The 15,405-nt window shown below is 30.8% G+C and overlaps 7 protein-coding genes across 7 annotated transcripts; 5 read left to right on the forward strand and 2 right to left on the reverse strand.

Moving 5' to 3' along the window:
* Window positions 1-762: 762 nt before the first annotated feature.
* PWA37_001608 (uncharacterized protein) lies at window positions 763-2,067 on the forward strand (the record flags this gene model as incomplete). The annotated part of the gene is made up of 1 exon (XM_064858228.1): window positions 763-2,067. The coding sequence occupies one exon, from the start codon at window positions 763-765 to the stop codon at window positions 2,065-2,067; it is 1,305 nt and encodes a 434-aa protein (XP_064714935.1).
* A 1,154-nt stretch (window positions 2,068-3,221) lies between these two features.
* MKK1 (mitogen-activated protein kinase kinase MKK1) lies at window positions 3,222-4,967 on the forward strand (the record flags this gene model as incomplete). The annotated part of the gene is made up of 1 exon (XM_064858229.1): window positions 3,222-4,967. One exon carries the CDS (start codon window positions 3,222-3,224, stop codon window positions 4,965-4,967), a length of 1,746 nt encoding a protein of 581 aa, XP_064714936.1.
* A 1,148-nt stretch (window positions 4,968-6,115) lies between these two features.
* Window positions 6,116-6,835, forward strand: MGE1 (mitochondrial nucleotide exchange factor MGE1; the record flags this gene model as incomplete). Its single annotated transcript, XM_064858230.1, has 1 exon — window positions 6,116-6,835. One exon carries the CDS (start codon window positions 6,116-6,118, stop codon window positions 6,833-6,835), a length of 720 nt encoding a protein of 239 aa, XP_064714937.1.
* An 877-nt stretch (window positions 6,836-7,712) lies between these two features.
* KIN4 (putative serine/threonine protein kinase KIN4) lies at window positions 7,713-9,998 on the forward strand (the record flags this gene model as incomplete). The annotated part of the gene is made up of 1 exon (XM_064858231.1): window positions 7,713-9,998. The coding sequence occupies one exon, from the start codon at window positions 7,713-7,715 to the stop codon at window positions 9,996-9,998; it is 2,286 nt and encodes a 761-aa protein (XP_064714938.1).
* A 485-nt stretch (window positions 9,999-10,483) lies between these two features.
* Window positions 10,484-11,368, reverse strand: RPL33B (60S ribosomal protein eL33 RPL33B; the record flags this gene model as incomplete). The annotated part of the gene is made up of 2 exons (XM_064858232.1): window positions 10,484-10,788; window positions 11,350-11,368. The coding sequence occupies 2 exons, from the start codon at window positions 11,366-11,368 to the stop codon at window positions 10,484-10,486; spliced, it is 324 nt and encodes a 107-aa protein (XP_064714939.1).
* Window positions 11,369-13,298: 1,930 nt separating this feature from the next.
* POC4 (Poc4p) lies at window positions 13,299-13,724 on the reverse strand (the record flags this gene model as incomplete). Its single annotated transcript, XM_064858233.1, has 1 exon — window positions 13,299-13,724. One exon carries the CDS (start codon window positions 13,722-13,724, stop codon window positions 13,299-13,301), a length of 426 nt encoding a protein of 141 aa, XP_064714940.1.
* A 598-nt stretch (window positions 13,725-14,322) lies between these two features.
* On the forward strand, window positions 14,323-14,964 carry DFR1 (dihydrofolate reductase; the record flags this gene model as incomplete). Its single annotated transcript, XM_064858234.1, has 1 exon — window positions 14,323-14,964. One exon carries the CDS (start codon window positions 14,323-14,325, stop codon window positions 14,962-14,964), a length of 642 nt encoding a protein of 213 aa, XP_064714941.1.
* Between the last annotated feature and the right edge of the window lie 441 nt (window positions 14,965-15,405).

Raw genomic sequence — 15,405 nt, forward strand, 5'->3', positions numbered from 1 at the left:
CTTTTCTCTATGACTTGTTTCCTTCTTATTTTCTTTTGCAAACAATTTTTTTTCTATACAAACGGGAAAACACAAAGGGAAAATAAAAAACTTAAATAATTATTACTAATAATAAAAATAAACAATTTGGTCTATTGTTCTATTCTTTTCAATTTTACCGGAAAAACAAAAATCTAAAAAATAATAAAACACAAAACAAAACGAAACAAAAAAAAAGAAAAAGAAAAGGTAGAAAAAAAAAGAAAAAGGGGAAACCCATACATTTCAACGAAAAAGAGAGGAGGCTGAACGAAGAAAAATAAAAAATAGAAAAAAACAAAAAAAGAAAAGAAGAAAAAAAAAGGGGAAACTGTAGCTATTATTGATGAAAGAAAAGATGATGACATTAAAAAAAAAAAACATCCTCCTTAATTTTCAGCACATTATCTATTTTCATTATTGCATGAAACACATAAATAAATATATAAATATAAATATAAATATATATATATAGACATATATATACAAGTTCTTTAGTTAATTGTTGTTCAATTTCTATATTTACACAGATTTAGTCACTTTGAATCGTTTGTCCTTCCATACCCTCCTCCATTTTCTTTTTTAGTCCTTTTTTCTCTTGCTCTTGTATTTTAGTTTGCTCGTTTAAATTTTTCTACACCTTATGAAACACAATCCAAGTAAAATAAAATAAACATCGTAGTTCTCTATCTAAATCATACGCTTACCACCCTATCTCATATAATTCCTCATAAGAAGACAAAAATGACTAAGATATATAAACCATCAACTTATGAACATATCTCCTCTTTGAAGCCAAAGTTTGTTTCTCGTGTTGATTCTACCTTACACCAGGACAAATCCATCACTTTTAGCAACAAAATTGTACCAGACAAGGAAGCAAACGCTATTAACACAAGTATCATTTACTCCCAAGGTTCTGATATCTACGAAATCGATTGCTCTTTACCTATCGACGATACAATCACAGAAAAAGTGCCAAAATCAGAAAATGAATACGGAGATGCTTTTGCTTCTGTGGAACAGAAACGCTTGAGTCCATCCTGGGTCTATCAAGGTGAAACTGTCTCTAAGGTAGAATATTTAGGAAACAGTAATGACACCACCTTAGTAGCTATGTCCAAGAATGGTTCATTAGCTTGGTTCAAAGATGGTATTAAAGTCCCAGTTCATATAGTTCAAGAAATGATGGGTCCTGCCACTAGTTTTGCTGCCATGCACTCTCATGTTAGACCAAACTCCTTAGCTGTTGCTGATTTTGGCTTGTCATTCGACTCTGAAACTATTGTTAAATCCCAAGCAAGTGGTTCTACTGAAGAAAGTATTTTGAAAATTATCGATAATGCAGGTAAACCAAGTGAAATCTTAAGAACCATTCGCGTACCAGGTACCAATGTTGCACACACTGTCAGATTCTTTGACAACCATTTATTTGCATCCTGTTCTGATGATAACGTCTTAAGATTCTGGGATGTTAGAACTGCTGATAAACCTCTATTCGTTTTGAGTGATCCTCAAAATGGAAGATTGACCTCCTTTGATGCTTCCACTGTAACCAATAACTTGTTTGTCACCGGTTTTTCTACTGGTGTTATTAAGTTATGGGATGTACGCGCTGTTGAAAATGCTACCACTGATTTCACAAATAGACAAAATGGTGAAGAACCAATTCAGAAGGAAGTTGCAAACTTCTACCATTCCGGTGGCGATTCTGTCGAAGATGTCCAATTTTCCTACACTGCACCATATGAAGTTATTACTGTTGGTGGCTCTGGTAATGTCTACCACTGGGATATGGAATATGCTTTATCCAACTATGATGAGGATGATACTTCTAATCTACCACAAGATGCAACTGAAGAATTACAAACTCAATCCTTAAAGTTTGTCCATACTGGTGTTTCAAGAAGATTAACCAAACAGAAGGGTAAAAAGAACATTGTTGCATGGCATCCAATTATCGATGGTTATGTTGGAACTGTCGATGATGATTCGTTAGTTTCTGTTTACAAACCATTCACTATAGAAGCTGAAAATAGTAAAGAGTAGGTACTTGGAGATGAAAAAAAAATAAGATTAATTAAATATAACTTTTGTATTTCTTTTTATCTTTTCTTTGAATCTCTATTTATCTTTTTCTTATTCTCCTTTCTGATACAATCGCACAGTTCTTCTTTTATCAGTGTGTTTTTTTGACACTCCCTTTCATTATTTAATATTTCACCTGTATACACATATATACATAAACATATGCATATATACGTAACATAAGACACACCTCAGTTTATTTTATTCAGATAATAAACGAACAAGCAAACAAACAAGCTTTATAAAATTATAACTTTTAATACTTTATTTTATAACTATTGCTGTAATAAGGAATAGAGGGATACTCTCCATCAACTCTAAATCATGTTTCCTCAATTGGTAAAGCTATTCCATAGTTTTTAGCAACTATGTCATTTAACGACCTTTTTACAAGTATAGACAAACCATCATAACCTTTACTACTGACTAAATCTTCTACTCCATGGGAGATACTGACTTAAGAGAATTGTATAAGCTTGAACATTTTTTTCTTCGCTATTGACAATATAGAAAATGCAAGAAATACAGATTATAAAAAATCTTAAAAAAATTTTTGTAGATATCACAAATAATCTTCTTTTTTTTTTTTTTTTTTTTTTATTTTTATTTTTTTTTTTTTCTTTTTTTGAATAAAAAGAAAATGATAATATACAGAAACGTAGAAAAAGATAGATACGTGTAGAAAAAGAATCTAGTGGATACGTACTTGACTGTATATCAAGTAAAATAAAACAGTGACTTTCAATTTTAGATGGACTCACTTCCTTCGCTTCCCAAAACATAGCTAATACACACATATAAATAATTTTTTTTTTATCATTTTTTTTTATTATTAACTAGCTGATCTTATTCTGTTCTCTTCCTATAAAAAAAACCATACATATCAATATACTATTCCTTATATGGATCAAAGGAAATCAACTTATAGTACATACGAATAGATCCATCTTGAAATATACTATCACATACATATAGACATACACAGACACATATAAACAGATCTGTATACATATACATATTCCAATACATATTAAAAAGCATTTTTAACAAATCACGAAGGGAAAACAATATTTGCTAGAAATATATAGCATAAACATTGTCGTATAAACTAAGAGATGGCATCACTTTTTCGACCACCTGAATCACATAGATCACATTCCAATGCACCAAAACTGAAATTACCATCATTAATCAATGATGTTTCCACACCATCACCAAACCGTCCTATTTTCAAAGATAAGGATGAACCAAAAACATCTATATCCTACAAAGAAAACGTATCATTAGATGTACCGATTCAAACTGACATGATGACCAGCGGGCAGAATAACACAAAAAGACAACTATCACCCAACATATATACACGTCCTACTAATTCAAAACCTAACCAAGCTCCTTCATTATCTTTACCAACAATATCGCCTATATCATCAACCCATTCTTCAAAATCACCAATCACTTTGAAAAACAGGCCTCTTCCTCCACCAATCCCACAACTGAATATAAATATAATCTCTGAAAGTACTTCAACAAAAACGTCTAGATCACTTTCATCTCAAAGAAATAGACGTCCATCTCCACCTATGGTTGATGAAGATTTGTCTAATGCATTGAAAAATATATCCATAACGGCAGGTTCTGAAACCATCTCGAAATTCCCAGTTCGAATGAACAATAATGATACACATATGAGTAATAACAACAGCAATAGTAGTAGTAACAATAATACTAGTAATAGTAATCATAATAGTAATAAACCTTTATATTTAATGGATAACTTAGCAGATTCTACAGACTCATATTTCTCCACAATTATTTCCTCATATGAAGATGGAACAAGTGAGAGCACAAACAATAGTCCACAGAAAAATAACACTAAATTATCTAATGTGATAGAGCGTGAGTCGCAAGAATTAGATTCTATACTCATTCAAAGAGATGTAGATCAATTAGATGAATCTGTTTGGAAAGATGCCAACATTAAAAATCAAATAGTCACATTAGGAATGTTAGGAGAAGGTGCAGGAGGATCTGTGGCTAAATGTAGATTAAAAACAGGCAGTAAAATATTCGCACTTAAAACAATCAATATTTTAAACACAGATCCCGAATTCCAAAAACAGATATTTAGAGAACTACAATTCAATAGAAGTTTCAAATCTGATTATATTGTAAGGTATTACGGAATGTTTAGAGATGAATTGAATTGTTCAATATATATCGCTATGGAATACATGGGTGGTAAATCCTTAGATGCAGTATATAAAAACTTACTGGCACGTGGAGGTAGAATTAGTGAAAAAGTTCTTGGAAAGATAGCTGAAGATGTATTAAGAGGGCTATCCTATCTACATGAAAAGAAAGTTATACATAGGGATATCAAACCACAAAATATTTTATTTAATGAAAAAGGTGAAGTAAAATTGTGTGATTTTGGCGTTAGTGGTGAAGCAGTAAATTCATTAGCGACCACTTTTACAGGCACATCCTTTTACATGGCACCTGAAAGAATCCAGGGTGAACCATATAGTGTTACATGTGATGTATGGTCACTTGGTTTAACTATTTTAGAAGTAGCCCAAGGCCATTTCCCATTTGGATCAGAAAAGATTACTGTCAATATTGCACCTATTGAATTGTTAGTCATGATATTAACTTTTACACCAGAATTAAGAGATGAACCAGAGAACAATATTAGTTGGAGTAATTCATTTAAATCTTTTGTCGAATATTGTTTGAAAAAGGATCCAAAAGAAAGACCATCTCCTAGACAAATGTTGAAACATCCATGGATACAAGGTCAAATGAAAAAGAACGTTAATATGGCGAAGTTTATTAAAAAATGCTGGGAGGATGAATAAATTATATTAATACGTTAAAGAAGTAATTTGTGAAATCACATTTACTAATATTCACATAACTTTTCAATGTACTTTTTTCATTTTTTCAGTTTTTTTTGCACAATATCTACACACACACACACACATATATATATTATTTACATGCATGCAGCCTTATGGATAGAGCAGAAATTACTTAGTAATATATAACTATGTTACTAATAAGTAAAAATGAATCAAGCCGTTACTGGAGCTTATTACGGTATATTCAACTAATAAAATATATGAAGAAAAAAAGTAAAAGATATCATATCTTGTAGATAAATCATGAGTCTAATATTATTTATTTTATTCCACAATTATTATAACTTTTTGATATCTTTTAACATGCTTTTCATTGTTGTCTTTATTTCACAATGAATCACCAAAATTTATGTTGAACTACCTCGAGAATCTTTAATAGTTTTGTTTGTGAACCCTCTCCTTCTCCTCTTTCTTCCTTGACTTCTAATATTTGTATCCTTGATCATTTGGATTTTCCCCATCTGAAAAAAAAAATAAATATTGCCTTACAAAATTATGTTTTTTGTGGGTAAAATCTAAGAATAATTTTAAAAACCCTACTTTTGTGTATTTTGGTTGGATCTCCAACACTGAACTTTTAGGTAAAAACAAAACAAACCCCCAAAAGCTTTAAAAAAAACAAGAGCAGATGTAAATTCTCCACTTTTTCTCCCCAAATAGCAACTGCATAGAAGAACGGAAAACAGCGACATCGACATCAACGACGACGGCAAACTCCACAGGAATTTAATTGAAAAAAGAAATAAAAAAAAAAAAATAAAAATCAAAATCAAAATCAGTCACTCGACCATTTTATTGATGACAAGGAAACAAACAGAAGAAAAAATCTTTGATTCTAAGTTAAACAGTGATATATTAAAGCTTGCATTAAGAATTTGAATCTAATTGTTTGTTCCTCCATTCTCTTTTTTGCATGTCTTTCTTCTTTTTGTTTTTATGATCTTGGCAGGACAACTTTAAAATTAGAGTGCATAAATCAATAGTAATACCAATATTGATCAACTTTATTGCCAAATATTCGTATCTCCCTTCTTTCACAACAACGCAAGAAATAACAACAACGAAATATTACCAATCAAACAAACATGAAAGCATTTACCGCATCCTTAACCAGATTACCAGTTAGATACAGTACTGTTCCAAGAACCATGGCCTTTGCTGCCAATTCCAGAATTATGTCTGTTCCTCAACCTTCTATTATGAGACTTTCATTAAGGACTTATGCTGATGAAGCTAAACCAAAAGAAGAAACAGAAAAGAAGGAAAGCGCAACCAAAAAAGATGAAAATACTAACTTGACAGAAGAACAGAAGCAAATCCAGGACTTACAAACAAAATTGGACGCTAAGACTAAAGAAGCTGTTGAATTAAAGGATAGATTGTTAAGAGCTGTTGCTGATTTTAGAAATTTACAAGAAGTTACCAAAAAAGATATTAAAAAAGCAAAGGATTTTGCTTTACAAAAATTTGCCAAAGATCTATTAGAATCAGTTGACAATTTTGGTCACGCCTTGGCTGCTTTTAAAGAGGAAGATATCAAGAAATCTAAAGAAATTAGTGACCTATATACTGGTGTTAGAATGACCAAGGATGTCTTTGAAAGCACCTTAAGAAAACATGGTATTGAAAAATTGGATCCATTAGGTGAGCCATTCGATCCAAATAAGCATGAAGCCACTTTTGAATTGGCTCAAAAGGATAAAGAACCCGGTACAGTTTTCCATGTACAACAATTAGGTTACACTTTAAATGATAGAGTTATCAGACCCGCTAAAGTTGGTGTTGTTAAGTTAGAGGATAATTGAATAAAGATTGGTCTTTTTTACTATATTACGTAACAATTGACTTCTCTTTCTCTCTCCTTCTTTTTTTTTATTTTTATTTTCCTGCTTACTTGTTTATTTTATCTTTCAAAATTTCCTATCTCACATCATTTCTCCCGCCTGTACATATGATGAAATGTAACATCTAGTATTATTATTATGATTATTTAGCTATGTGTTTATTGTAATGTATTTTTAATAATGAAATAAAAATTGTAATGTATATGCATGTATCAAGTTACAGGTGTTTACGTCTCTATATTATCACAAAGACAAAAAGTAAAAAAAGAAATACGCTTATGTGCATAGATGTGAGTATAAAAGAATAACCTTATTGTATTATCCAATAACTTAATCATCATAATTCAATTTCTATTTTTATAACTTGTATTACCAAGATTTCCCACCAACCTGATTAGTTTTAATCTGTAATTTTTACTTAACTGCTTTTTCCATGGCAACCGCGTTTCATTTTATTTTTTGTTTTGTTTTGTTTTGTGTTGTTTTCTTTTTCTTTTTTTTTTATTTTTCTTTTAAAGCAATTAAATAAAAGAAACAAAGATCAAACACAAAGAGAATGTCTTAGATATGAAAAAAATGTTAGACGGATAGTACGACATATATAGGTGAAACTTCGTATTTAAAAAAGGCACCTATTAAACCAATTGCTTGTTACTTTATAAATTACACTATTCTTTGGGATTACATCTTTGATATATATATATATATATATTGCAACATTCTATTATTTCATATTGTATCATTCTAATTATTTCTTTGCTTATAGTTTCTCTTAATTAAAGGAGAAAAGAGACTTGGAATTGAATTACTCAATTACTCAACAAAAAAACGTTTCTCCATGAATGAGTCAACAAGTAGTGTGAAAACAAGTTTACCTTATGACAATGATGAAAATAAAAACCTTTCTTCTCAACCTGTGAAAAAATACGTGACTTTTGGACCATATATAATCGGTTCTACACTAGGTGAAGGTGAATTTGGTAAAGTTAAACTAGGTTGGACCAAAATTGCTAGTTCCAATGAAATACCGAAACAAGTAGCAATTAAATTGATTAGAAGAGATAACTTAAAAGGCAATCCAGAGAAAGAAATGAAAATATATCGTGAAATTAATGCTTTAAAATATCTGAACCATCCAAATATAATCAAATTAGAAGAAATATTACAGAATTCAAAATACATTGGTATAGTATTGGAATATGCATCAGGAGGTGAATTTTATAAATATATCCAAAGAAAGAGACGGTTAAAGGAGAATATTGCATGTAAATTATTTTCACAGTTAATCAGTGGAGTTGGCTATATGCATTATAAAGGTTTAGTGCACAGAGATCTTAAGTTGGAAAATTTATTGCTAGATAAAGATGAAAATTTAATTATAACAGATTTTGGTTTTGTTAATGAATTCTCTTTACAAAAAAGATTGATGAACACATCATGTGGTTCCCCTTGCTATGCAGCACCTGAATTAGTAGTCACCACACAACCTTATGAAGGTACCAGGGCTGATACTTGGTCGTGTGGTGTGATTTTATTTGCCATGCTTGCTGGCTATTTACCATGGGATGATGATCCAGCCAATCCTGATGGCGATGACATAGCTAGATTGTATCAATATATCACTAGTACCCCATTAAAGTTTCCTGATTATATTAATCCATTAGCAAGAGATCTACTAAGAAAGATCTTAGTAGCAGATCCAAGGAAAAGATATACCATTGAAAGAATACGGGCACATGAATGGTTGGCCAAATACTATGATTTCTTGAGTATATCATCATATGATTGGGATGTTGCTGGAAAGTTAGGATCAACAACATTAGTATCCCCAAGAAGTACAACATCGAACCGTAGACCGAAGACAAGACCTCATTCTATGATTTCTAACACACACAATTCATTAACATCCAAATTTGCATGGGAAGAGTCTAGAATTGCTCAGTTATCGTCATCAATGCATAAATTAAATATTTTAAAAGAGGATGATACCGAAGATATGACAAAAACACCAAATGATGAACCGACTCTCAGTAATATATTATCTAAAGATATAGACATAAATCAAAACTTTCCTCCTCATGATTTAAAAACAACAAACTTATCTAATAAATTAGTTCATTCAAAGCCTAGACCTACAACATTACATATTACAATCAATCCATCTTTAGAACCTGTAATATTAAATGATAATAACACCACAGTGACTAATCTACGCAGCGGCAATAATAACAAATACAGTAAAACATATTCTAAGAAAAGTTTAAATCAATATGAACCCAAGAATATAGCTATAATAGACACTATAAATGAAAATAGCTCAAATATTGATACTAGTACAAACATAAAAAGCTCATTCCTACCGATCAAGAACCAAAATAATAAAGAAAATGACTATATTAACATTAAAAGGAACAGTGTTAATGTGAAAAATGTCCCAAATGATAATAACCCATCAAAAAAAATAATAAATAAAAATAGTAATAAGATAAACACTATTTCGAAATCCTCTGTAGAAACAGAATTTAACCCAAATAAACATGTATATACAAACAATGATTCTAAGTCATCTTTTAAAGCATCAAGTGAATCTGTTTCCATTACTGAAAAGAAGAGGTTTAGTTTCTTGTCTATCCATTCAACGTATAGTTCTGCTAAATCTAGTTTAAGATCTGATGAAAATGGGAAAACTTCATCTAGACCAGGAAGATCTTCTTCTATAAATACTAAGCAGAATAGTAACTCACTGCATATTTATCTGCACCATCCAAGAAATATATCATCACATCAAACTAGAGTAGATTCTAGAAATAGTGCAAAATATCCAACTGCTTCACCAAGTACAGTAGATGCAAACGATACATACAGAAACACTGGCACAAAAGAAAATTCTTTTACTCCTATTGATAATAATCTTAACCACGCATCAAATAGTATAGATAATAAAGAAATAGTAAGTAATACTATTAACTCCAATGCCACAACGAAAAAGAAAAGCAAACGATCATCAATAATGATTTCATCTCTAAAACCAGATAAAAAGAAAACGGATGCACCTATTAGACGAGATTCCTCAACTGCTAGGAAAGTTATTGATTTCTTTAAAAGAAAAAGTACCATATTATAATATAATATTCTTATAATTAATCATTCAAAACTGATAACATATATTAACGAAACTTTATATATATATCATACATATATATATTAGTATACAAATAAAATTTTTTTTAAAAAAAAAATAGAGCATTGCATTCTCTCTTTCACATTTTCAATTTGAAACATTCATTTTAAATATATATGAGAGTGACACTTGACTTTGTCCAAAGCATTACACAATTCAATCTGGAAAAGTCGAAGAAGCAAAATAAGTGATTGACAGTATGCCCATCTATAACATATAAAAAATATTACGTGTTTATTTTTTTTTTTACAATGATATATTATTAAATATCTTACTTATACGATATATTTATATAATAATAGTAATAACAGATAATTGATTGTATTTATAGGACTAACTTTATGTTTATATTAGTAGTAATGATTAAAAATAGCTACTTCTTATTACGAAATAAAAAAATACTTAAAATATCTTTATTATATTTTTATTTAAATATTAGATGGGTATAAGAAGATTCTAACGGAAGCACCAAAGGTCTTAGCTGGTAAGTTGTTTCTGAATTTAGCTCTAACAACACCGGAGTTACCGTGAGTTCTGGTAATCTTACCCCACATGACTCTGATCTTAGAACCTCTAATTTCCTTAGAAGCTCTGTAGACGTAAGCAACACGCTTACCCAAGTAGAATTGAGCTTCTTGTGGAGTAGCAACACCTTCAATCTTTAATAAAGAGACATTTGGGTTGTTAACACTCTTGGATCTTTGGTAGGATAAGTGCTTACCTTTGACGTATACTGTTCAAAAAAAAGATTTATATATGCATAATTTATGAGAATATTATAATGTAAAACTAATATGTACGGCATTATTCTCATAAAAGAACAAGAAATTTGTTAGTATCATTTTCCAATAATTAATAAACGAAATGACTAGCTCATGTAAATTACTTTATTATTATATTACTACAATCTGTCCAAAAAAACCAAAAAAATAAAGATATGCTTATTTTCTGTTAGATAAGAACAAAACTCTTCATACTTCTGAACCATTTCAGTCACTTGTTGAAATTGTCACAGGTTTATATTATCTCTTCAACTGGGAAAAAAACTTAAAATATAATACGCCTAATTTTTAAAATTCTGGGAAATCCCCATAATATCTCTTCGACTTAGTTCACACTAATGAAACATTCTAATTCTCTTCTTTTTTTCTTTTCACAGTCATTTTAATGCAACTATTACTAATATAACACATATTCTTCTGATATACACTCAACATTCAATATTAATATTCAAATACAGAGGTAGTCTCCTATTTTATTTCCAAAATTGATTATAGACTAAAAAAAAACATACATCTGTGGGATTCAGCCATCTTTGTGTTTGATTTTGCTTCGTCTTCTGGGTCCAAGGGGGGGCAAGAGAGTTATAAGTAGAGAGTTCTTAAAATCCAACACACCTAAGAGATATAGCACTTTGCATTCTATCAGTTATCGTAAACGACTAATCAGTTATGGCAAGTTACAGGTACTAACTAGTATGCACTAACAGGGAACCTACACAGATAGGTGGAGTATCGAACAATACTAACGAAATTTTCGCAATAATACAAAACATGTTGTTGTTTCTGACTCTACAGTAAAGAAGTTCTGCAAGACAGTTGCTAGAACACGATGGAGGAGTAGTAAGGTATGCTAGTAAAAGGACATAGACCTGCTTGGGGTGAATATTCTATTACTGCTTGCTGCATTGCTACGGTGCTACACAAAGAGCGAAAAGCGGGAAACACCTAGTTTACGGGTCTCCATTACTAGTTCTCATGTGTGTTGTGAGGAGTAGAAGTCAGACCTCCAATCTCACCTTCCCTCAACCCTCTCTCTAATTGGAAAGATGGGAAGGAAAAGGCCAGGCCAGGGTCAGGATCCCAGTTTCTTTGAGAACAGGCAGCTGTTGGTTCCCTGAGCTACAAGTAAAAAGTTGCTCTCCCAATCCTCTGTCTCCCACCTCACTCCATGTATAAGAAAATCGTGTATAGAAAGAAAATAAAGAGAGAAATCACGCGTAAATTGCATCTAACTAGGTCTGAGAGTCCATTAATTAACTGGTCAATGTGCGTTGTTGAAATAAAATGAAATGGACAGACGAAGTTTCTGATCTCATATTCCATGAAAAGAAAATTTCAGTGAACTCTTGCATACATTTAATTGAAAAAAAAAAACAGCAAAGCACTTTTTTATTACTATGGATGTATGGGTTTAAAAACAGTCTCAATTTTCTTGGTTATTTATTTTGTTGACGTGCTAAAACTTTTTATAAAACCCTAACATTTTCCATATAAATATCATACTGCACGATGTAGATTGAAAACAATAGAAAAGTGTAACCTGAAGTGTATTCTTTTTTTTTTTTCACTAAAGCAAGAGAATTCAATTTGAGTTAGAAAACATATAAAAAGGCGTTGAATGTCAGTTGCCAACGATTGGCTAACCTTCTTTCTTACTTACTTTGTTTTTCTTTCATTCCCTTCCTAAGAGAACTGTCGACGTACTTCAGTATGTGTTATACCCATAAGTTATTGATTTAAATGATGTGTGCTTCGTATGGTTGTTGTTGGTGGAAGGTGTGCATGTGTACCCTCGATTAACATAAAACTACACGAGAGCATACATTATTTCCTGGCCTATTTGGCAACTAATTTTACAGAATTTTTTTTTATTTGATTTATTTGACTAACACCTTCAACAGTAGGATCATTTCTATAGGAATCGTCACTCTTTGACTCTTCAAAAAAGTCACTGAATCCAACTTGGTTGATGAGCCGCATAGCCTTCTTACCTAAGAGTGAGACTTCAAATTTATTAAATTTAAAAATTAACATTAGCTTGGTCTGCAATCCTTAGCGGTTCGGTCATCTAATATTTTAAATTATCAAAACTAAATTTGATTTTGCCGGTTGCAAGTGGACTTATTTTTAGGTCTATAAAAATAATTGGCGCGATGATCTTTACCCTTTCTATGTACATCTCTCGTGGATGGGATAGAATATTGGGTGGGTAGGAATGGCAGTCTGACAAGTTTATCAACTTTTTATTTCTTTATTCCTAATTTAAATTTCATCAAAGGTTTGATGAATGATTTAGGGGTATGCAAATCATCAATACTGAATGTGTGTTTATATATATATGCACGTGAGTTTATATATGTATGTGTATATACCTATGTACACATGTGTGTTTAAATATGCGTTGTTGTGTGTGGATCACCTATTATGTACTTTATTCCTCATTGTATCTCTACCCGCTAGTTTATGCAATAATAGATTCCAATAGGTCTTTGCACTTTTTCAAAATAAACAGTTGGTCCATTGGGAAGCTGGTGTTTTCAATACTTTGTGATGAACTCCAAGCAACATAACATGGTTTACCATATTTCCTCGCTATAGACACTGCAATCTTTCTTGATACTTCACTGATCCAATCATTAACTGAAGATATTAGTGGTATATCCACGATGTCTTTCGAGTTGTACCTGGGAATCGCATAGTGATAACATTGTAATTTTGCAATTTCTTGTGAATCATTGACATTACGGAAAGTCAAAGATATGGGGATACGTTTACTGTTTTCACTATCAATATTATTTGGTATTGTAGCTATAATTTCTATTGGAACAAATACTTCATTATTTGATGCATCTCTTGATACAGTTCTCTTTACTGTTTTTACCAACATTGTGTGCTTTCTTCTTTTGAAATATTTGCTAGATTTCCCTTAACCAACAAATTCTACTGATATATAATAATTATTTTTCTTTGTAAATGATAATAATAATAACAACACTAGCAAATGATAACAAATATGCAAGTTTTTATTTATTAAAGAGATAAAATAAAAGAGACTTAACTATTTCTAATAAAAATACATAAAATTATTATGTAAATATTAACTCTATTCTTCACTAGTTTCTTATATTCTGAATTGCATCTATTCAGTATATACAGGAAATAAAATTAGTCTCCTTTTCTCCCCTTCTCGATTCTTTGGTTCCTTTGAACTGTTCTCTAGTATAGTTTTGACATTTTTATTTTCTTTTTTTATTTAAATTTTGCAAATTTTCATACTCAAAAGAAAATTTGATAAAAGATTATAACCGGCCATTGTTCCAAAGACAAACAAGCAAACATTGCATATAAAGGAAAGAACATTAAAACGCTTGTTGCTTTCAATTCAAGCTAAAAGTAGATCTAATTTATTGTCTTCTAGAAGCATTTACACCTAATCTTCTTCTTTGTTTCTATTTTTTTCATGCCCCCTAAGGTTAAAATCAAACATGACTGCATCTAAGATACCTGTTATTGCAATAGTAGCTGCACTATTACCAGAAATGGGGATTGGCTTCCAGGGTACTTTACCATGGCGTTTATCCAAAGAGATGAAATATTTTAAACAAGTAACCACAAATACGTTTGATTCAAATAAATGTAATGCAGTGATAATGGGTAGAAAAACATGGGAATCTATACCCAAAAGATCCAGACCCCTACCGAATAGAATGAATGTGGTTATTTCAAGAAGTTTTACTGAACATTTGATCTCTGAACAAATCAATGATGAAAATACACTTAATTATTATAAGATCAACTCTCTGCAAGGCGCCATCAAGAAGTTGAACATTTTCCATCCTAATATAGAAAGAATATACATTATTGGTGGTGGTGAAATTTATGAATCAGCATTTAATCTTATTGATCATTGGTTAATAACCAAATTAGAAATACTACCAAATGATGAACAGAATATGGTGCCTACCATGGATACTTTTTTAAACAAAGAAAGGTTAGTAAAACAATTTCAACAACGACCAAAATCAGATTTGTCTGAATTTCTCCCATTTGATGTTAAATTACCTAATTCAAATGAAGATAATGAAAAGGGTTATCACTTTGAATACACGCTTTACAGCAGAAAGTAGACATAATTATACTGCCCCTTCTCTTATTTTCAACCTACTATCAATATTATTTCAATAAGAGTCACACATATGTACGATGGGTTTTTAAGCTTGTGTAGTGTTTTATTGAAGATAATTTAATATTAAGTCTAATTATTTTCCCTCTCTTTCCTTTTTTGTTTTAATTGTATCAAATTAAAAACATCGTATGGTTAAAATATCTATTTTTCCTAAAATAGAAATGACACTAGGAATGTTACTGTAAATACTTATTTGGTTGTATTTTTATTTTAAGTATAATAATTTTTCAGCTGTAACAAATGACAAATTACGTGATTAACTATAATACCAAGCGTTTCTAACGATCTAGAAAATCTCAAAGCCAAGCCACAATGATTTACTTATTTATATACGATAATATTGCCTAACTCTACTAAAATCAGTTGTACCAATTCATTAAGG

This window comes from Arxiozyma heterogenica (genome assembly GCF_036370985.1).
Source record: "Arxiozyma heterogenica strain weizmannii chromosome Unknown scaffold_17, whole genome shotgun sequence".
NCBI classification, from domain to species: Eukaryota; Fungi; Ascomycota; class Saccharomycetes; order Saccharomycetales; family Saccharomycetaceae; genus Arxiozyma; species Arxiozyma heterogenica.